Raw genomic sequence first — 22,844 nt, 5'->3', positions numbered from 1 at the left:
ATATGGTCAACATTGCTAAAACATAAATCTAAGGGGTGCCTAAAACTTTTGCACAGTACTGTATTAAAAACAGCATAACAAATACTTTATTGGACTTGGAGACCTAGGGAGTTTCCAAAAAAAGAAAATAAAAAATTGTTGGCCATAGCTGGGCACCTGTCGGGGGAATTCAGGCTATAATGTAACACACCAGGGCATTTAGGGGATGGCCATTGCTAGGGCAGTTAGGATATGAATGGTAAATATGTACATTCATTCATGACAATAACAAGCATGTATTATCATTTTATATGTAAACAAAAATGTATTATGTACATGTGTAATGGAAATGAGGCGTAATGTTTTCATGTTTTATGTAGCCTACACACAAAATCCAGTCTGTATAAATCAAATTGTGTGTGTTCCGGTAATGAGACATTTGATATGAGAGATAAGGCGGTTATGATCCACTGCTGTCACAGCTAATACCCAGGTGTTTTACACCAAATTATGATGCTCCTTGAGACATAGCCATAATTGTAGGCCTACCTTATGAACATCCCCCCATAACTGTGTGTTATAGGCTAACTGAACAGAATAAATGTGTGTGAGTCATGTTCAGAAGTTGACACATAGCTTACTGGCAAATTAAATAAAACCTATTATCCTTTCTTGCTGTTTTGGTCGTCTGTCAGAAGTTACATGTAGAAGAATTGACATGACATACCAATATTTTAAACGTACACTATGCAAGATTTTCACCTTAATATACGAAGCCGATTTGATAGTAAACGAACATATAGGCAAATCGTTCACCTAGCAGCTTAGACTATCAAGCCGCTACCAAAAAAACAGCCATGCAACTTCAAGATCCTTCACCTCCACAACAAAAGCATTTTAAGTCATGAGAAGTTTGCTATTTACAACAACAGAGTAAAATATAAATATATCGGGACTCTAGAGTAGCCAAATACACCTTAACCTGCACCTTTAAATGCAACAAGGAGGGGTAGTTCCTCTAGGACTGTGTTTCTCAAACTTTTTCAGACCAAGGACCACTTAACCAATGAAAAAAAACCTCACGGACCACCTAGCTAAAAAAAAAAGAAGAGTAGACGTACTTCAACAGTATATTACACAATAGGCCTCACCGTGCTTATTGTGTCAGAGGATTCATATGATTTAAACTGGCGTAGCATACATAGGCATGTTGCAGAACTGTTTGAATTTACATACAAGTTGGTTCAATATTGCAACCAACTCATCTATATTATATTTTACCACGTCTGCTTGCGGACCACTTGGGATAGCTTGCGGACCACTAGTGGTCCCCGGACCACACTTTGAGAAACACTGCCCTAGTTTGGTTACCATTTCAGACTTGGGCCAAAAGTGCTTCGCCTATACATGTTTAATGCAAATGTTAATCTTAACATTTGCCCTTTGACTTTAGGTTGCACTGTGTTTGAGCTGGGCCCAGAACAATCAATGATTAGAAATTGGTCTAGGCCTACTAATGTCTTTTATTACTTTTTTTTACTACTTTTGCCTTTGTTTTTGCTTACTAATTATTCTTTATTTTTAAATGATTTTACCTTGTGTTTTATGTTTTCTTTTTATTATGATCTTTACCTTTTAACTATTCTTTGACTATATTGCCCTTCTATGCTTTTATTTGTTATTATTGTTTGGTTTTGTTTATGTAAAGCACATTGAATGACCTCTGCGTATGAAATGTGCTATATAAATAAACTTGACTTGACTTGACTTGACTATTAGTTCATGTTACAGGCTAAGGGCTGAGCTACACCAGGCGCGTAACTGAAGCGTTCCGTTCGCGTTGCGTCTGCTGCAACAATTAGCTTCCATTATAATCAATGGAAGTAGCTACACCAGACGTGACAGTGGGGCGTATGTTCGAAAAAAATAGACCATTAAACTCAAATAGATTTTACGCGTCGGGAACAGAACGCTTCAGTTACGCGCCTGGTGTAGCTCATACCTAAGTTGCCTGCAAGTGTTTTTACTTCTGCCTTAAACCCAGCAGCACTAGGCCAGTGTGTGTGTGTGTGTGTGTGTGTAAGAGAGGGAGAGAAATTGGAGGTGTGGTGCTGCTCTGGAGGTGTGGGTTGCTGTAAAGGATATGTCGAGTATTTCAGGCCCTTTTCTCTAATCCAAACACGATTGTTGCATAATTATGGATGCATGGGTCTCATGAGCTCCACACAACTTGCAGTTCTTCAAATATCAGATGGGAGCGCTGTTGTCTGTACCAAAGATAAGTGGCCGTGTGTACTACTTCCGGGGCTTCGTGTTTATTTTCACATCATTTATTTCCTTCTCAATAGTTGAAAATACACAGGAAGGCAAACATGGCTGTTACATCTTGTAGTCGCACTGCAATACCATTACCATTTCATGAAGCACATAGTGTGTTTTGAACGCGTTCCATGTGAAACAGACGGTCCATTAAATGAAATGTATATGTTTTTAACTTTGGGAAATTCGGATTGAGGTTTAGCTGTCCAGCATATCTCATGTACCATTAGCTCAAGATAGTGGCTAACGTTAACGTTAGTGCCAATCAGTTTGGCACAGTTCCTTTCAAACTGCACTGACTCGGCGTTTTTACAGTGCCTGCAAACTATTTGATTATGAAGCGAACGCAGAGGCGTACGCGTGCCTCAGAATCGTCTCCTCAAACAAGTCAAAAACAAACCGGTGGAAGAAAGCGACCTGTGCGAAGAGGGAAACCTCGGAAATTTCAAAATTTCGAAGTTTCGTCGTCCTCAGCAAGTGACAGGAGTTTTCAAGAAGACTTCGACGAAGAAGGTGCGAATGCACGAGGATGTGGCACTGAGATTAGTACTCCGAATAAACACTCCAAGACCGCAACAAAGCAGAAAGGTAAGGGTACTAACTTAAAGGATCTCCATTGCACCTGATCTGATGTTTCTCTTAGCCTTTCTCTGTATTTGCGATGTGCAGCATTGAGTGATTCTACCCATATGATGACTCGCACTCACTCGCTTGTTTCCGGTTAATCTGTTAACGCAAATTCGTATGACAATTGTCTGCCCAGGAAATGGTCGACTGAGCACTGCGTTTTGCCGTCTTTGCCATGGGAAATTTTCAAAGAGGAGACTACGACATGCCTTCGATAAGCAGCTTGAGGAGGGTATGGAGGTGGACGACTTCTTGGACAGAGAGAATCATGAAGCGCCGCTACTTTTTTGTACTGACTTTCAACGGCTCATTGGTGTGCCAATGAATCGAGACCCACGGTTGTCCTCATTCATTTGCAAGACCTGCCATGCACAGTTCTACAAGTGTCACCGCATCCTGACCGATTTCCGCAGAAGGGTAAACCATACCCCAACAAGCCACGAAGGCAACAGGGATAGGTAAGGACTCGGAGTATGACAGCAGTTGGGCAACAACGTGGGAGGGGGATGAATACCCTGACTTGTACATCAGTTTTCAGACACTTTGAAAACAGACTCTCTCTCTCTCTCTCGCAGGGGTTCTGAAAGTGTACCAGCTATAGAAGGATGCATATCAAGTGAGTTCATGACTCTTATCTAACCTCTCTTATGTCCTCTCAGTGCTTGGCAGTCTTTGGAATAGTCACACATAGTTTGTGCTTATCCGTTACTGTTACTCTTTTTCCCTAGCCACCTCCATCACCTCCGACCCCAAGTGTCTCCACAGTCTGGTGTCCTGGGCCCACCACCATGCGGAGGCCTGTCATTCCTGTCCAAACCTAAGAGAGGTATTGGAAGATCAATGCTGGGGTTCAGTGAAGGCAGTGTGGGGCTGCATAGATGGGCACAGCTATGTGATGGACACAATTGGCACTCAACCCATGGTGAACCCCGGTCATGGGCCAGACGCAGGGGAACAGCCCAGCAGAGATAGCAGCCACAGGCCTAAGATTCCCCGAAAGCCCAGCAATGCCAGCACCACCACCAACAGCACTGTACAGCCAAGCCCAGCCACCACTCCACAGATTCAGCACTCCAAACAGGCTGACTTCTCACCCAGCACTGATGGTGAGTCAACTTGCTGGGAAGGGCAGTATTTATTATGCATATATTTAAAATATGTATTTCAAATACAAAATAGTATTTAGCAATTTGTATTTTATTGGGTTGAAAAAAATGGCTTCATATTTTGTATCAATATACTTTATAGGGGTGTATTTTTGTCATTTAAAAATACTGCCAAATATGTTTGCTAAAACCAATAGTCTACTTTTGGTGGTGTGATGACATCATAAAAATGAAAACCTTTTTCCCAGTGAAAACGTCATCATTCCGCATCATTTACATCACGTAATGTGTGAGTCGGAAACTGGGGCTAGATTTTGCTAACAGAGTTGCCCAGTTAGGGGCTTGTCATTACTTTTGTCGTCATGTTGTAGTTCGTTTGTAGTCCATGTGGCCTTTCATGTCCAACAGTTTTAATGTGAACTTGGGAATTTGCTATTTTTGTCACTTGAAAGCTGCATATCTTTCTTTCACAAGCGTCTTACACTATATTTTAAGCAAATACAGTTGTTTGTTTAGGATTAGTGAGCGTATGTTTTAACCGTTGTTATGGCATCTGTATTTCACACGGCAAAGCACATGCTGTGGGAAAAACAAAGTAATCAAGGGGGCGGTCCTTGTCATTCCCAGGTGCCATGAATGCACCATTAATATAGCCTATGATTGGTGCTGACTTTGATTTTGAATTTGCCAAGACTTGTCATCATTGAGATTCAGGAAGATGATCCAGTGCAAGATGAATAACTTGTAGGTTGCACACACACAATTCACACCCTCACAGTCAAGTTTCTTGTGAACTGTAAGTAATCATTAGTAACTTTAATCCACTTTACTGGACATACCACTTTCTGGGTTTTTCTATGGGGAGTTAATTATGTATAAAGTAATGGGTGATTCATGGGGATTGTTACGGCCAGCTCGTTACCAGACCGAAACATAAAGAGGGACACGGACAACAAGGTTCAAAGCAAATAATAATTTATTGAACTAACGCAAAGCAACGTTACCAAATACAAGATGTCTAGGGGAAAATGAATGGGAGAAGTGACGTGTGTGTGTGTGGATGTGTGGATGGATGCAATGTAGGTGTCAGTAGATTATGTGAGAGACTAAATGAGTAGACAAAGAAAAGAGAGAAGTAGAGAGATCTAGAATAAGGGAGAGTGAAAAGTGCCAGTGCAAGAGAAAGTCAAAATAGGTGCCTGCATGAAAGAAGAAAATTGCCTAATGGGAAAGAGAGGACGGACCCTAATATAGCAGCACCTGGTTACAGGTGCACCCAATTACCAATTAACCTTCCCAGGTCCAACCCCGCCTGTGCACTGACATGGGATGGCCTTAGGAGGGCATAGGGGGTCGTAACAGGATTTAAATGTTAAATGATATGGTAAATGGGTGGACAACTAAAAACTATATACCTGTCTGTGTTTTGCTCTAACATTTCATTGTTATCAACAATGACAAAATAAAACTGAACTGATCCAATCGGACCATATGGAACCGGTTATTTGGTTGCCATGCAACATTGCTTAAAAACTTGCCCCATATATCACCTAAAGCAACATGGTGAGACTCTGTCTGTATGTATGACCATTTAACACGGTACCCAGTTAGTTGAAAACCAACTAAAAAGGGTCATGATCCTTCCCGATCAACAGCATGACACAGTGCAATATCAAGCAACCTGGCCAGGCATTCACCATGTCATAGACTTGTCTCCACTTTGTACCACTTGACAAGTTCAGTTTGACTTTGAGTGCATCTCTTGTACAGTATTTAGGCTATGGGATGTAACAGGTCAGGTCAGCATAGTTGATCTGTTGACCATTTGCATGTTTTTGGCATTTCTCCTAGGCAGAGAAAAGCTGTTGCTCTCAAACACTGTCAACTTAATCAACAGAGTTGTACTGAAAGAATAGATTAAATAGACAGATATGGAAGGTTTGCAAAGTGATTTCATGCTCTTTTTTTGGAACCTATTTTTAGTATTCCCAAAATACATAAATACAGTATTTTATTTTGATACATGGTATGACTACTGTATTTTATTTTGATACACTTAAAATTAGGGGATTTTATATTTTATTTAAAAATACATTTTGCTGTATTTTTGCCCATCCCCGTCAACTGAGAGTATGAAATCACCAAACCACAGATGCTGAAATGTAGAATGTCAGTACTTAGTGTGTGTGCTACTGCTGTCCACAGGTCTGTTCCCAAATGACAAGATCCCCTCACCTGTAGCAGCTCAACCTATGGCGCAGACTGCAGACAGTGACCTCTCTGACAGGTGAGTACCCCCCAGACCGGCAAACAGAAATGACTCCTAACTGGTCATACATCCCCGATGTGTAGACAGTCACCATTTGATTTGGTTAACCCCAACCTACAGGAACTTCTCCAGTGATGAGGAGTATGCAGATGGAAGGAAGGGTGCATTGTCTGATGAGCAGGCAGATCCATACCCACCCAAACGGTAAGACACCTCCAAGGGGGGGGGGGGGTCACATACTGATGCCAGATTCATTCACATTTGTTGTGTGCTTTCAGGTCTGCGCCAACTAAGAGGCGTACCACTACCAAGGCAGCAAAGCCTCCACCACAGCCTAAAGAAAGAAAGAAGCCAGGCCCCAAGAAGAAGCAGAAATCTGAAAAGTGACCACCACATTCATACTTGAATTTACTGGGCGGAACCACTTGAGGTGGTCTTGATGTTGTTGTAACAGCTGGTTTTGTTGTTCTCCAGAGAGGAGCTGCCCACCATTTACAAGTGTCCTTACCAAGGCTGCACAGCAGTGTACAGAGGTTCTGATGGCATGAAGGTATCAAACAAGTGTATACCAAGACTCTTACATGTGTATCAATGACTGCATTTACATGCACTTTAGTATCCTGGTTATCAGGATTTTGAAGTATTCCGTTTTTGTATTTGCGCATGTAAACATCATATCCCGATTTCAGAAGCCCGGATAAGCCGTTATCCCGGTTATGCTAGGTGGAGTCCTTTGAAAGAAACGGGATACTGTTCCATGTATACACCTTATCCCGGTTTCTCAGGCAAACGCGCGATTGCATTAGAAACCGGGATAAGGAGTGCTAATAGAACTTTATTGTTGGTAACCAGAATACTAGTATTCATCATGTATACAGGGATATTAATAATCGGGTTTCTCTGTGTTCATGTAAGCACCATATCCTGAATATGATCAAAATCAGGATAAGCTTCATAACCGGGATACTGAAGTGCATGTACACGCAGTCTATGGTCAAATGCAATGGCTTGGACTACGCAATGGGTTTCCTTCTTTTGTGTTTATAATTATAATAATACATTTAGTCCTTGCCAGTGAGGGTTTTCATAATATGGTGTTTTGGGGGCACTTTGTGAACAGAAACATATAAAGGAGCACCACGAAGAGGTGAGGGAACGACCTTGTCCCCATCCTGGCTGCAACAAGGTCTTCATGATCGACCGCTACCTGCAGAGGCACGTCAAACTCATTCACACAGGTAAGGCTGGTTAAGAATATTCTTCTGACAATGTCTATGATCTGCTGTAAAACAAAGCAACCCTCATGAAATTGTTGTCTTGACATCTCCACCATTTTGATTTGAATGGATTGTTTGGATTGGATTGAAGATATGTGATCTGGTTTTAAAAAAGAGAAATTTCTCTCAGCCTTGCTGTGCTCAAGATTGCAGAATGGGAGTAGTAGTGATTCATGTCTGCAGCTGGAGACCAGCACCATAACCTTTCTATTGCCTTTACTCAGAGGAGAGGAATTACATCTGTGACCAGTGTGGACAGACCTTCAAGCAGCGGAAGCATCTATCAGTACACCAGATGCGCCACTCGGGAGCCAAGCCACTGCAGTAAGTTGAAGAATGTCCCGAGAATGCATCAAGAGACAAAACAGACTTGTGTATTAGTTTACACAGCAAACAGCTTTAGTTGTGGAGGGTCTGAACAGATTGTGGGGGCAAGCATTCCAGTCAATCTCTTGGACATCACATTGGTATGGATCACCTATGTAGACCCTTGGCTGTTGCACCAAGTACACATAACGATAGCATCTATTTAGGTTCAAGTTCAGTATAGATGGATGGCTTGTGTATATAATTGGCAGATTGTCTATTTGGCATCTGTGGTCCTTCCATCCAAACATCCTTTTGATTTCTTCTCCACAGATGTGAGGTGTGTGGGTTCCAGTGTCGCCAGAGGGCCTCCCTGAAATACCACATGACCAAGCACAAAGCCGAGGCCGACCTGGAGTTTGCCTGCATGCTGTGCGGCAAGCGCTTCGAGAAGGCCCACAACCTCAACGTCCACATGTCCATGGTGCACCCACTCACACAAGGTGGCAGCAACGACACTCCGACCCCGGGCAACCCGTCTGACCTGGATAGGTCCAGGCAGTCAACCCGTAGCACTGAAACGCCACAAGCCCAACCAATCCAGGAACTGGACAATGGGTCTGCCACACAAGACGCCCAGAGGACTACTCTGGCTAGCCCAGACATGAGCTACATGCTAGAGAATCTCTAATGAGTTTTAAAGATGTGCCATAGCGCAAAGTCCAGATATTACCTACATGGACCAGAAAGTAAGGTGTTTTTTTATGTTTTCATCAAGACTTGCAGTCCCTTGATAAAGATGACTGATATAATTTGCTCCTGAACTGAATACTATATTCAGCACCAGACGCTGTGTAAAAACATTGCACTAGTGATTCCCACACGTGAAAGTCATAATGTGTTGATGTGACTAACAGAGTGGGAAATGTTTTAAACATATCTGATATATGGAATGAGATGATTTTTTTTATATATATAAAGCAGGAAGTATTGATTGGTATGCTGTTATGAGTTGTAAGCAGAAAGACTAAAGGTGTTTTTTTTTTTTTTGCGTGGGACACATGCACCTGTGACTGAGACTGTTACATGATATGAATGACTAAGAATTGGTCCCATGATTTGCTCAAATGCCCCAAGGATGCAACAAGGATATACTTTGTGCATTGGAATTGATTTTTATATTTGGTCAAATAAATAGAAGCAGCAGTATTCAAATTAACTTTTAAGTTTACAGAAGTTTACTGTTTTGGGGGTGTAAGGAGTAAACACTTAGGAGGGATTCAGTAAGTCTTCTCTAGTGTGGCCTAAAATCCACCACCCCACCCTTCACAGGAAGTCCATCTCTTGGCTCAGGTCTGGAGGACTCAGCTGCATGGAGAGGGTAGCCGCTACCTCTGGGTCCAGCTCGCCACACAGTTCCTCCAGCTAGAGGGGAAAGCATAGCGGGCACTAAATTGTTGACCGTATGAATTATACAGGCAGCTACTTCAAAACCAACTAAACCCACACAAAATACTTTGGACCAGGCCCCCATTCTTAAAGAGGTCAAGTGTTATGTGTTCCCTTCAAGAGACATTGATGCCTTTGTACAGTGTTTGATGTACAGTACATGGTGGAAAATGTAACATTTGTAATAAGATATATACAACCCCATGTTCTGAAGTTTTCTGTGATTTTTGGACCAGCCATTGTGGTGTGTGTGTGTGTACCTCAGTTCTTTGGGTGTGAGTAAGGCAGCCTGGTGAGCTCAGGATGATGATCTTTAAGAGGACCTGTTGAGCCCTGGACAAAACCTGAGACACATCCATCTGAAGAGAGAAGGACAAAAGGGTAAAAAAAAAGTGTCAATGGCTTAAACTTCACTACAATCCTTTGAAACTACAGTTAGGAACTCGGATCACAAAAGAAAAACAAACAAACACTTTATTTGCACATGCAGGAGTACAAATGATTTCACCCTCATACTTACTTGAAGCACACAGGTAACTAGGTCATCAACATTTTGAGCAGCTGATGAAATCAACTGTGACTGGAGTTACCTGCTGAGGAGGGCTCACTGGTCGGGGTTTTGGGGTTTCTCCATCCAGGAAGAGCTGCAGCAGCTTACAGTAGCTCAGAACGGCCGTGTAGAGAAACCTGGGAGCACTCACTGCACTGTTCAGCACTGCTGCATCCAGCGAGGGCACTAGGCTGCAAAAACGGTACGGGAAAGATATATAAGATTCTGAACTACACACTGGGTGTGTTGCTACAGATGAAGAGCAGAATGTGTAGGCCTAGACATGTTTGGGAGGAAGATCTTCTATCCTCTTTTCTGAAGATTATGTGTTGCTTATTATTCAATGTCTTTAGCTAAAGTGTTGGTGATTAATGGTGGTCAGTGATGGTACCAATGACACAAACAAGTGTCCTATTGCTTTTATACAGCAGTTCCATTGCCAACTAATTTAGTTGTAAGATGCAAAATTGTGTTTTCTATTGTTTATTTTGTTCGTTCATCCTCTGCCCATTGCCAAGCAACGTAACACCATGTGAGAGGCTTTTGAATACAGTATCTTGTATAACCTACGTACTCGTCTACGTCTCGTATGAAATTGAACATTCACCTACTCTTCATTTACTCCATTTTCTTACTCAAATGTGACGTTACAAAATCGCTGCTTTCTCGCTTTGAATGAATGGAGAGTTTGTGTTGGATAATTCAATGCAATATGTGGAGTGTATACTAGCATTAAAAAGTCTAAATGTGGATGTCTTGGGACATCGCCACTTTTGATGACTCATAAAATCCTTCTTATCCAATCAAATTAATAAGTAGTTCGACCGAATCTAACTGTTGTATTAAACATTATTGCGTATTTCGTATAACAATTGTTAAGATAAATAATGATAATTATTAGTAAATGATAATAATAATAATAATAATAATAATGTCTTAAAATATAAATAATACATAATAATAGAAAAGCTGGTCTCTCACCTGTAGAATGCAAGGGGCATCAGTCTGTTGTTCTCCTCAGTACTTATAATGGTGGCACACTGGTACTGGTTTTGCTCTGCAGCACAGAAAAAAGATGTATTTAGTTATTTCTCTTGGTCAAAGAGAACCCATAAACTTCAAGTGGCAGGTTATGCTTGAGTGTGGAGAAGCAGTAGCCATGTAGGTGTGTGTATGCACCAGTGCTTTGGGAGTGGAATAGATGCAGCCAGTCTGCAGAGTCCACCAGTAATGTCAGGATGTCACAGCACTGCTGCTGAGCCTGCTTCACACTCTCTGCTCCCTGCCAACAACCGGGGACACACTTTTAACACATTATCCGTTATCACACACACTCACACCAAGGCCATAGCTACCGTATATAACATTAGGGGAAGACCAAATGTCCTATATACACAAATTCATGAACAGATGTCATTATGTTTATATGTTTTAGTTTTAAAAATAGTAAGTGTTTCATAGCCCAGCTCTTCCCCTCTTTGAGTTATTCTATCTAATACCATTGATTAGGGATGAATAAATCACAACCATAACAAAACATTTTCTCTTAAATGCTTTTCAAAAATGGCTAAGAAACATTTATTAAGGAAAAACGACAACTCAAATGATAAGAGAAAGGCTCCGTTCCTATGGTCAACATTGATTCAAGCACAAGTTTGCTTGCAGTGACCACTGTGATTGGCTGATGAGCATAGTTATGACCAAAAAGTCCTTGTTGAAAAACCTGTGTTTACCAGTTCAGTCAGGACCACTGTGTCCAGATAGTTAATTACTATTTGCAATGCATAATGTTTTCTTTGGCAGTATGGCTCTGTTCTGGGAGCCCCCTGCCCTTCCACGTGCAAAGCCTAAGGCAGAGGTAGCAACCAGATAAACCCCGATAGGGTACAGACATTGGTATCTACATAACAGTGACATGACACCGTCATGAACGTGTCATAAACATTATAAACAAGTCATAAATGTTTGACATAATGCTTCTGTCAAGTATCATTCGGTTTTTGTCACAAGTTAGGGTAAGTGTCAGGGTTATGACAGTGTCATGTCACTCTTATGTAGAAACCTAAAGTAAAGTGTTACAAAAACTTCTTATCCCCTCAGCTGTCGCGAGTTCTGGTAAAGTGTAGGACTTGAATGTTAAAAACATACCTGAGGACCGAGATAAGCAGTCAGGAGGTCGCTCATGCAGAAGAACAACAGGAACACCAGCACCTGAAAACCAACACACCCAACACTAAGAGACTCAAGCACAGCTGGAGCAAATGGAAGTGATGTATTGGAACTCCCCCTATTAACGTCGGTTGCGTATTTCCGCCGTCTTGCGTGTATGTCACTTAATATCCATTTGTATACAAACCAAGACGGCGAATTCCTAAAGAAACGCAAGCACCCACACCATAGGTGTATCTAAATGAGCCATGTACCAAAAATTACATTTTACCGTGATTCGATGAGCTGTAAACAGTGTTGTAAGGCTGTAGTACAGTATGCTGTGTTTGAAAAATAGGGTCCCGCTGGATTTTCATGTAAAATCATTTTTTTGCATATTTTGCTAATATAGAGTCTAAGGAACAAGATTTTTTTGGTCTTGAAATTTTCACGATCCATCTTTAGTGTTTTTATCTGTATGTTTTAAAATAAGCGATTATATCTAGTCCGAAAAGTGATTCACATTCTCTTCTAATTTTTTGACAATTAATTCCACTTTTTGCCCACAAAACCCCCAAATAATTTAGGTTGTTGGTTCTAAAACAATATCCATCCATATCCTGAAAAGTGTAAAAACACCTCCACCCTTGTTGCCTATGTCAAAAACGATTTCTTAACCTTTGCTTTTCTTGATGCTATTCTTGACCTGCCATGTCCTTCTATTGTCTACCTTAAGAGAAATTTGTCTTGGAAATAATCTATAATAGTACAGGCAACACAGTACACCACTAGGTGTCATAGGAATGGGCAGTTGAGTAACAATAGGCAAAATTAACAAACAAAAGAATATAAGGTACAAACAAACAGACAAACCCACGGATGGCCCTTTCACAGCCTGAACTAATACAAAAAACAAATAACTCAAGGCGGGAAAACATTGCTCAGACACTAAACCATGTGCTTGTAGAATTCACAAAATGTCTGTCTAGGAGCGCTTCCTGGACTCAAAAATGTTTTGTTTGAGGTGCTCTTTGGATGCTCTTTGGAATTCCAAAAAAAATTGATTGGTTGACTTATTTTTTTTTAAAAAACCTCTCCTTTCCTGTTGAGAACTGTTTGACTCCCTGATGAAGGCTTGTTTGCCGAAACGCATCAGAGTTTTTTTTAAAAAAGGTTTAATGTAACCAAGCCAATAAAATAAAGGCTTTTTACCTTTGAGAATTGAGAGTGCCTTGGAATTCCTTGGTTTTCTCACTAAACCATGTGCATTTGCTCTCTTTAAAAGCAACGGGTTATCCACAGCCAACAGGCCGGGCGTGCGAGAGAAGCAATGAAGTCTTAGAATTAAGAATAAAGCCATGTTCTTCCAACAACAACCACCACAAGCACCCATGCGCCAAACAATTCAAATGCATTGTTCTCCCAGAGAGGAAGCTACACGATTACCACCCACGGGTGGGCAGGTCAGCCTTTCCACATACACACCTGGCTTTAAAGTTCACCGTCCTGGTAGCATACCTATCTACTGCCAAGGCCATAAGGGGACAGGGAGAATATTTACTTCTGTTACACTGGCAGAGAACTCATGTGAAAACAGACTGTGGAAGGTGGAAGGGGTTTGAATGCTGTCCGGCAGTATTATGAGTGGAACGTCTTAAGGGGGCCCTCTTCCCCGTACGGCCTGATAGTGTGTGCCAATTCCATTCAGACACTCCACAATTTTATACTTTGTAGACACCCATGTATCCTGGATTTTGTGGCGACCATGAAAATGGTTCTTGCAAAAGAGTTTACATGTACATTACATTTAGAAGACACTTCTTGACCAAAGTCACTTACATACTGTATGTCAGCTATATTACAAGGGATCACATTGTCCCCGGAGCAACTTGGGGTTAAGTGCCTTGCTCAAGGGCATAACAGTGAAAGCCGGGAATTGAACCGACAACTTTCAGGCTACTGCACGCTAGCCCAGCTCCTTAACCACTACACTACCACTGCCCACTAGAAAAAGACTAGAGTGCCAGATTGGTATAGTGTCAGGACCGCATAACGCAACATAATGCAACATAACGCAACGTTTCGACCCACCAGGGTCTTCATCAGGCCTGATGGAGACCCTGGTGGGTCGAAACGTTGTGTTTTGTTTTTAACTCAATAAATGTAGTTCTTCTGGGAGATTGCAGTGTGCAGACAACTACTCTTCTTTCCTTGATAAGCCTTTTTTGTCCTGCACCTGGCCTAAGTGAGGTGGGATGTGCACACAACCACTTTGAAGAGACTACAGTGTCAGGACCACCATGCCTACGATATGCCGCAGCCTCTAAGTGTCTCCTAGTACTAGCATAGACAGAAGTCAGGTACTCTTGATGTTGCACCACCCAATCAGTCGGTGGAATGTCCCTGTGGTCACCTCCAGTATTTCCAAGTAGGTGGTCGACTGGTAACTGTGGCTTCTGACCGAACATTAGCTCGTATGGGGAGTGCTGTGTGGACTGGTACACGGTGGTATTATAGGCGAACAGGAGCTGAGGGAGCAACTGGGGCCATTTACGCTTCTTTTCAGGGGGGTAAGGTCCTGAGCAAGTCATGAAGTGTCCTGTTGAAACGTTCACATTAACCGTTCCCCTCTGGATGGTAAGTGGTGGTTCTAGTCTTTTTTATGCTGTAGGTGTCACACAGGTGCTTCAACAGCACCCCCTCAAAGCTGCGCCCCTGATCAGAGTGGATTCTCCTTGGCACACCATACACATAGAAACCATCTCTCAGTTAGAATCTTAGCTACGGTGGAAGCTCTCTGATCAGGGGTGGGAAAGGCCTAGGTAAACTTTGAGAAAACATCCTGTGCTAGCCCAATCCAAGAGAGTAAAGTCAATGGAGACTATCTACAAAGGCTTAGTGGCAAACAGATTTCCGAAGAAGGTTCTGGTTTGGGTTGTCTTGCTTTAGCAACCACACAGTGCTCACACTCAGAACACCACTTTTGCACCTCATGCCACATCTGGGGCCAGTAGCACCTCTGCCATATCAAATCTGTGGTCCTGTCCACCCCCAGATGGCCGTGGTTGTTGTGTAGGCTAGTGAGCACTTCGACTCGCAACACCTTTGGCAGTAAAAGCTGCAGGGTCCCATCCACTTCCTGTATCTGGGACCACTGCTTTATCAACTGTGGACTTCCTTTGGTTCACTCCACTTGTCTTAATGGGTATGTGGTTGTCCCCGTCACCAAAACCACAGGTACCTGGAAATACAGGGATCAGTCCCTTGCAGGACTTTCAGGTCTCTTTTAGTTCGACCAGGGATGGTGTCCACCATACAAGATTCTGTCATCCAAGAGTCTTGGAGAGGTGCACTCGAGGCTTGCATGTTGGCTATGGCAAGCGGCAGGGGGACATCCAGGCCGTGTGACGCAAAGTGTTAGTGGGGCTTGTGGGAAGCCTAGAAAGGGTATCGGTATTGCGATTAGCTGTCACAGGACGATATTTGATGTTGTAATGAAGAGGGCAAGCTGAGAAAGCCAGCAATGTTCCAGAGCGCCCAGTTTCGCTGACTGCAGGTATTGGAGGGGATTGTTGTCAGTGTACACGGTGAACATGTTGCCTAGGAGATACTTGCCATTTCTTTCCGTGATTGCCCATTTGACTGCAAGGAGTTTGAGTTTCATGACACTATAATTTGACATGTTTCTTCTCACTTGGCCGCAAGCCCCGACTAGCAAAGGCTATTGGTCGCCGTAACCCATCCTTCTCCTGTGACAGAACTGCCCCCAATCCTGCATGGCTTGCATCCGTCTCTAAGACAAAGGGACGACTGAAATCGGCATAAGCTAGGACAAGCCATTCTTTTAAGGCTCTGAATCCAGAAAAAGTTCTGAAGGCAAACCTGAACATGGCTACATTCAAATGTTAACTATCCAATATTCAGATGTCTTTAATTAAAATGAATACAAATTAGTGGATAATTAATGAGATATTGTTAGATTACATCCATAAACAAATATTTTCAGAAAACTTGTAATGCAAAAAAATATTGTCTCTAAAAAATTAGGCAAAATACCCTCTTTACCAGTGTTTTCTCACATTTGACCCCCAAGTGATAGTAGTCCCAGTCTTAATTATGCATTATATAAATGATGATGTCATCTAAGTGTGAAAATGGATCGTGAAAATTTGTAGACAAAAAAAATGTTGTTCCTTAGACTCTATACTAGCAAAATATGCAAAAAAAAAATCGCACATTTTTACAAGAAAATCCAGCGGGATTACACTAGACACCGTACTACTAGGGATGGATTACTGCACGGTTCTACTGGGCCCAGGCCCAGGGGCCCAAGGGGTCAGGGGGCCCTGAAGCCCAAGCCTTTGCATGGAATCATTGCCTCAATATCAACAAATCAGGATGTAGGCTATGAATCTGATTGAATTTAGTATTAGCCATCCCCAAAATACACCAGAATACAGGAAATCACATCAAACAAATAAAAAAAAATTCTAGGGGAGGACCCCCAAACCCCCCCCCTCCCCTCCCACATATACGACAATTAGTGGGGGGCCCTTAATACGTCTGGGCCCAGGGGCCCAAAAGTTCATAATCCGCCCATGCGTACTACTGCGTGTACACATCCGCTTGGAGCTCCAGTGGAATTTTAATTTCATGACGAGAATTCTCGGTCTAATCATGTGCCGTTGAAACGGCGTAAATAGGCGACCCATCAGGCCAGCACTATAACTCCGAGTGTGGTAAACAAAAACGGATATTTCAGGCAGTAAATGCTCCCGAACCAAACCAGATTTTGTTCAAATCTACACACCTATGGCTACTGAAAAATTTAAGGTTTATTTAGCAAATGTTATTTTGAAGTGTTAAAAAACATCGTTGTTTTAGAATTTCCGAACAAAACTGGTGATAATTGGGGGGGTTACGATACAACAGTGGCATTGCAAACCCCTCTTTGTATTATGGAGCTGAACTAAGACATAATTAGTGAAGCTTTACATGCTTGGGAGAAAAAAAATGAGAGACTGAATAGACAGCAACCACTCCCTCTCCTTGTGCTTCAACCCTGTCTGAGCCCTTGGGCTCATGAGTGGAGGCCCTATAGAAGGTGATGACTGCCCACTCCTCACCGGCCTATGGTGTTGCTGCAGCTGGGCCAGCCTCTCGGGGCTGCTCCGGGGGGAGATGTCCAGGCCACTGGTCCACTGCTGGTGGAGACAGGCAGCCAACAGGAGCGCAGGCGCAAATGGGACTTCAGACTGACCGGTGCTGCTGCTCACCCACCTGCAGTGAGGGCACAACAACATTCAGACATTCGGACCCCACCTGATAATGGTGTTGAGTGGTGACACATGGGACAGTGAAGATACAGCCTGTGTACTTGTGCATCTTTGCATGGCAGTATTGACGTCTGTAGACGAAATGGTATCTGGGAGTGTAAACATGTGCAGGTCGATGGGAGGTCAGAATTTGTGTAAGTCTGTGTTATGTCAACATGTTAGAGTATGCATGAGAGTGTGGGTCAAGAAGGCCATTTATACCTTTTGGATGGGGATAATAAGAAAAAAAAATGTGTGTGTGTGTGTACACTCAGTGTGGTTAGTGTCTTATATAACACACATAGCCTGGAACAATGTACTATTACTTTGTTGGTATTTTCATCAGCATACTGTCAATTGAAATCAGATAATCCGAAGTGACCTGCAAGCCCAGGAGTGGCAGTCGGCCAGCTGCTGCAGCTTCTCTGGCAGAAAGTCTCCGTCGCTCCCCCGATTCCACTGAGAGCCCAGCACAGGTGAAAGATGCCCCCACCAGTGCTGTGAATGACACACACACACACACACACACAGAAAAATAAACATACACAATATTTTATTGCTCAACAGAACATCAACTACAGTAGATGTAACACATAGCATTGCATGGTGATGCCATGTACTATCCAAAGAAAATAAAGCACACTTCTGAACTTTCCACTGTCCCCTCTTCCTACAACTCCTTGTTAACCAGAATTCTAACATGGTCTCCTCTTAGTTGCTCAGTGATTGTTGAAACTCTAATTCTTGCAGAGGTATACACGTGCATTTTACAAAACATTCAAATTTTGTACAATAATATACTGTATGTATTCTAAAGCCACACTCATCCTCATTTCGTCAACAAGGTCAAAAACGTGTGTGCACAACCTCACTAAGACAAGTATGCAACAATGGACAACATATTCTTTGGCACCAAACATATTCTTTGGCACCAAACTGCAAGTCAATATCTGCATTGCACAAGCATACGTCTGCTATTACGCATTGTTCATATTACACACTGCTTTGTATTTTATACCCTAATTTTAAGTGTTTAATCATTGTATTTTCGAAACACTAAAATACTCTTTTGAATGAAATCACTTTGCAAACCTTCCATATCTGTCTAATTTATTTGTTCATCAGTATAGACTCTGTTGATTAATGACACTGTTCTAGAGCAACAGGTTTTCTCTGCCTACGGAACATGCCATAAATCTGCAAACAGTCAACAGATCAACTGTGCTGGCATGTCTGTTACATCTCATAGCCTAAAATACAATATCAGAGGTGTACTCTAAAAGTCACAGCTGAACTTGTCAAGTGGTACAACCTAACCACCGAAACTATTAAGAGCCACAGAATGTGGGCTTAAAGCAACCTAATGCAGTTTTATTACCTTAAAATAACGACTTCAAACTCATGGTATACCGACATATAATTAAGAGAATGACGTCTCTGACATTGTCAACGCATGCCCAGAATGCTTGATATTGCTTTAGGTGATACATGGGGCAACTTTTTGAGCAGGGTAAACACATAACTGGGTCCATGTGTTCCGATTGAACCGACTGAAGTTCTCAAGAAAAATAATCTGGCCAATATCAAAGGAAACGTGCCAGAACAACGACACTCAGGAACATTGCCCAGCAACATTGGTCAGAAAGGTGTCTTGTGCATCATCAGCTTTGGAGGACAAATACACATCACAGTTTTACCAAAAACAGGGACATTTATAAGTGTGGGTGAGCAAGTATCCATGTGGTTGAGTGAGTGGGTTGGTGTGTGAGAGGGAGTGTATTGTGTGTGTGAGCAACCTACACCTTACTCATCTTGCACTAGATCATCTTCCTGAATCTCAATATTCTGATCACAAGTCTGGGCAAATTACTAAGTAAGCACCAGTCAGTGTGTGTGTGTGTGTGTGTGTGTGTGTGTGTGTGTGTGTGTGTAAAAACATGTGTGCACTGCACTGCCAGTGTGCCTGTGTTTGCATTGATCAAGACCTTGATGACTGATTTGTGCACTATTGGCATCATTACTAGGCTAAGGCTTAGTAATGGGGAAACGGTAGCGTATGATCAATGGCAGTGAGTGATGAAGAGGACAGTGGCATGGGATGAGCTTAAATGAAGTGTTTGTTTACCCCAGCGGAGGCCAACAGCAGAGGGCACTGTTGGCTTATCTGAGACACGGCCCTATTGATGGATGCAGCCGGACGCTCACAGCACATACTGGCACCAACAATCCCCTGCGCACACACACACACACGCATGCACGCACACACACACAGACACACAAACACAGGATTAGAGTATTATAATGAAGGGACAAAGGGACACATACAAACACACAACAACATGTACGTTTCCTATTTCCAAAGTTTCCAAATGTGCATTTCCAAAGTCTGCCTGGCCTAATTTGCTGCACTCACCCTGAGGAAGTGAGCAGTGAGAGGATAGGGGAGGAGTCCAGCTGGACTACACACCTTTCTCTGCAAAATACAACATGATCAGTTATTGGGATGACATGACATGTAACATACACATGTAACAACATGACATGTGAGAGCTGAATAAATGCTGAATACAGAAAAAAGAACAGGGCTCAAAGTTCTCAGGCACTGTGCAAGAATTCAGATGTGGGCCAGGCTGTTTAAGATTTGAAAATAGATAATTATATATGTCCATTTATATATATATATATATATATATATATATATATATATATAAATAAATGGACACATTTTTTTTTTTTTTCCAGGCACAGATATTTCCCTTGCCCGGGAAAGTGTTATAGTTAAAGAGTTAGCCGATGTGGATGACTAAATCTCAGCTTTCTCCTCACCTGATACAGGTTCACATGCTCTATGAGGGGCTGACAGTCTAGACTCCTCTTGGCTCCTTCAGTTTTCACTGGGATGAGACTTAGAGCTGGCAAGGCCAGGGTAACTCTGAAACACACAGACACACACAGCAAAAAGTGTTAATTGCACACAAACACCCACACAGTAAGAGATCATACTCGCACGGGCACACACACAGCAAAAAGTGTAAATTGCACTCAAACACCCACACAATAATAGTTCACACTCCCATGCGCTCGCACACACACACACACACACACACACACACACACAAACACAGCAAAAAAGTGTTAATTACACACAAACACTCACACACCAGGAGTTCAGACACACATACACACACAGCCCGGTACCTGTTCCAGGTGTGAAGTGTTTGCTGCAGGCTCAGCTCACTGCCGAGGTCCTGGGAGTCGGGGCTTTTGGAGCATCTCCCGGCAACCACATCAAAGAGGAAGTGTCCATCTGCTCGCCCTGAACTCTGAAAGCGCAGAGTCATTTGCAGTTCACATACCATCTCCTGCAGGGCACACACACACACACACACACACACACACACAGTCAATAACACTCAAGTCAACATGGGAAATATTGAATCTATAACCAGAGCACAGCTATGTTAACAATGTGTTTCCATGTGCACACCCACACAAACACAAATGCACACACCAACACAGACACTCACACAATCACACACACACACACAGTCACTAAATCCCCTGGACAAACAGTGGCTAGAGTTGGTTCAGCACCTGTAGTCTGGACAGGACATCCGGGAGGCAGGTGTCCGTGAGCGGGACACTGTGGACAGGACTCAGCCAGGACTGGGGTCTGGCGGGAACACATGATGGGACTTAGTCTGAGCCAAAGCTTATAACCCTTATGGGACTGTGAGGCTTTAACACTAGACACACAGCAAAACATTACAGAGAGTTCAGTGCCAAAGTAGACAGCACTACAAGCACTCTGGTTAATGCTTTGTGGATAATGTGAGTTTAACTGGCTTAAGTCAGAGGTCTACAGAAAGAACACTTCAGATGTAGTATTCAGACCTGTAAGAGGGCCAAATTGGATGTGCATGCATGCAGAGAGAGAGAGAGAGAGAGAGAGAGAGAGAGAGAGAGAGAGAGAAAGAAAGAGAGTTAGTCATGATGAGTATTGAGTGGTGGCACCCTCACCTGGTGCTCATGTCCATGATTGCGTTGAGGATGTGTGTGCAGGCACTCTGCACGTCTCCTCCACAGCCCCCCTGTCCCAGCGCGGTGGGAAGGTAGAGCTGCTCACACGCCCACTGCTCATACTCCTGCCTGCAACACACACAGGACACTGCCATCTGTGGACGCCATCTTAAGACTGTCTTACATTGCAAAGGTGAAGGTGAGTGATTGTGCATGTGTGTGGTGTGTGTGTGTGTGTGTGTGTGTGTGCGTGGTGTGTGTGCGTGTGTGTGTAATTTACCTCTGTGGGTCAGAAAGGGCATCCTGACTCCGCTGCACTCGGAGTTCAAGGGCCAGCCATTCAGGAAAAGATAACTGAGCACCACACACACACACACACAAAGAAATCAGAAGAGCACCATGACCGTACTGTGTGTACTTTTTCCATTTATACTCTGGAACATGACACGACAAAACAGATTCTCAGATGTGACCACACACACACACACACACACACACACAAATCTCCACCTGATAGGCTGGCAGTTTCTGCAGGGAGCGGAAGGGCCCGTATCTCCACAGCTCCAGGACGGAGGCGGTGAGAGTGACTGTAGGGTCGGTGAGGCGGCTCCACACCCCCGGCTCCTCGACGCCCCCTCCAGGTTGCAGGTGCTCCGGCTGGCCTCGGCCCTTGCAGCCTCCCTCTGCCCGTGCCTCCGGTACCAGTCTGGGCACCAGGTACACCAGCTACAAAACACCCAGCACAGACTAGAACGCACTGCTGTATAACAAACATCCCCAGCAACATAGCAAGAGGCATTTGGGGCTACTAGACTTAGGCTACTAGACACAGGGATTCATATGTTTTGTTACTTCAGAAGGTAGGCTTCTTTACTTCACTAGGGCAGTTCTGTTCACCCAAAACCACATTGTTCTGATGTTGACAAGTACACGATTTAAAGGACTGATCGTGACTCATAGTGCAATTGTTGCGATAATAACCTTGTGGAAATTTTTTTCCCTACAGTCAAGTACAAACAGAACATTATCCAGCAGTAGCTGCTGGTTGTGTGATTCTGCTGGTTGCGTGCAGACATTATGGCTCTGTGGTGACGTAAGGCACTTCAGACCTTCTTGTAGAGGCCGCTGGGGATGCACTGCTGGACACCCTCAGGATGGGAGCTGCACAGGCCATAGCTAACAGCAGCCACACAAAACCTGTAGGGAAAAAAGTAAATAATACAGACATCAACCCTGACAATGAAAACTCCAGCAACAGGCATGAATAAATTCATCCTCACACTAGTTTGGAAGGCACAGGCTATGATATTCCCCCACCTAGGGGGTAGTTTCTCAAGTTTCCCTTGAGAGTGGGGAAAATGAGAATTAAGCACTATCTGAAATTGTCTATACAAGGTCACTGAATAAAACATCAGTTTACAAAGAGGCTTCACTTATGCTCCTATAATTGGCCATTAAAGGGCTGATGGGAGAAAACAA

General features: G+C 43.1%; 2 protein-coding genes across 3 annotated transcripts in view; one reads left to right on the top strand and one right to left on the bottom strand.

Annotated features, from left to right (window-relative positions):
- Window positions 1-2,319: 2,319 nt before the first annotated feature.
- znf276 (zinc finger protein 276) lies at window positions 2,320-9,536 on the top strand. The gene is made up of 11 exons (XM_048257274.1): window positions 2,320-2,886; window positions 3,062-3,383; window positions 3,501-3,541; window positions 3,654-4,031; window positions 6,237-6,318; window positions 6,421-6,504; window positions 6,579-6,683; window positions 6,775-6,850; window positions 7,421-7,538; window positions 7,802-7,901; window positions 8,217-9,536. The coding sequence occupies exons 1-11, from the start codon at window positions 2,634-2,636 to the stop codon at window positions 8,572-8,574; spliced, it is 1,917 nt and encodes a 638-aa protein (XP_048113231.1). The 5' UTR covers window positions 2,320-2,633; the 3' UTR covers window positions 8,575-9,536.
- LOC125303498 (Fanconi anemia group A protein) overlaps window positions 9,171-22,844 on the bottom strand; it is a 28,865-nt gene continuing 15,191 nt past the window's right edge. The window contains exons 27-43 of one of the 2 annotated variants that reach the window (XM_048257272.1): window positions 22,475-22,562; window positions 21,876-22,091; window positions 21,646-21,719; window positions 21,366-21,494; window positions 20,940-21,018; window positions 20,544-20,707; window positions 20,172-20,277; window positions 19,759-19,818; window positions 19,471-19,575; window positions 17,728-17,843; window positions 17,157-17,310; window positions 12,031-12,093; window positions 11,062-11,164; window positions 10,864-10,939; window positions 9,923-10,073; window positions 9,593-9,691; window positions 9,171-9,308 (exon numbers count right to left, since the gene is read on the bottom strand). In XM_048257272.1, coding sequence (XP_048113229.1) covers window positions 9,210-9,308; window positions 9,593-9,691; window positions 9,923-10,073; window positions 10,864-10,939; window positions 11,062-11,164; window positions 12,031-12,093; window positions 17,157-17,310; window positions 17,728-17,843; window positions 19,471-19,575; window positions 19,759-19,818; window positions 20,172-20,277; window positions 20,544-20,707; window positions 20,940-21,018; window positions 21,366-21,494; window positions 21,646-21,719; window positions 21,876-22,091; window positions 22,475-22,562 — 1,882 coding nt within the window. In that variant the 3' untranslated portion in view covers window positions 9,171-9,209. The remainder of the gene's footprint in view (window positions 9,309-9,592; window positions 9,692-9,922; window positions 10,074-10,863; window positions 10,940-11,061; window positions 11,165-12,030; window positions 12,094-17,156; window positions 17,311-17,727; window positions 17,844-19,470; window positions 19,576-19,758; window positions 19,819-20,171; window positions 20,278-20,543; window positions 20,708-20,939; window positions 21,019-21,365; window positions 21,495-21,645; window positions 21,720-21,875; window positions 22,092-22,474; window positions 22,563-22,844) is intronic. The other variant, XM_048257273.1, reaches the window with a different exon arrangement.

The sequence above is a fragment of the Alosa alosa genome, chromosome 11 (genome assembly GCF_017589495.1).
Source record: "Alosa alosa isolate M-15738 ecotype Scorff River chromosome 11, AALO_Geno_1.1, whole genome shotgun sequence".
Lineage (NCBI taxonomy): Eukaryota > Metazoa > Chordata > Actinopteri > Clupeiformes > Clupeidae > Alosa > Alosa alosa.
This window is presented reverse-complemented; position numbering and strand designations above follow the sequence as displayed.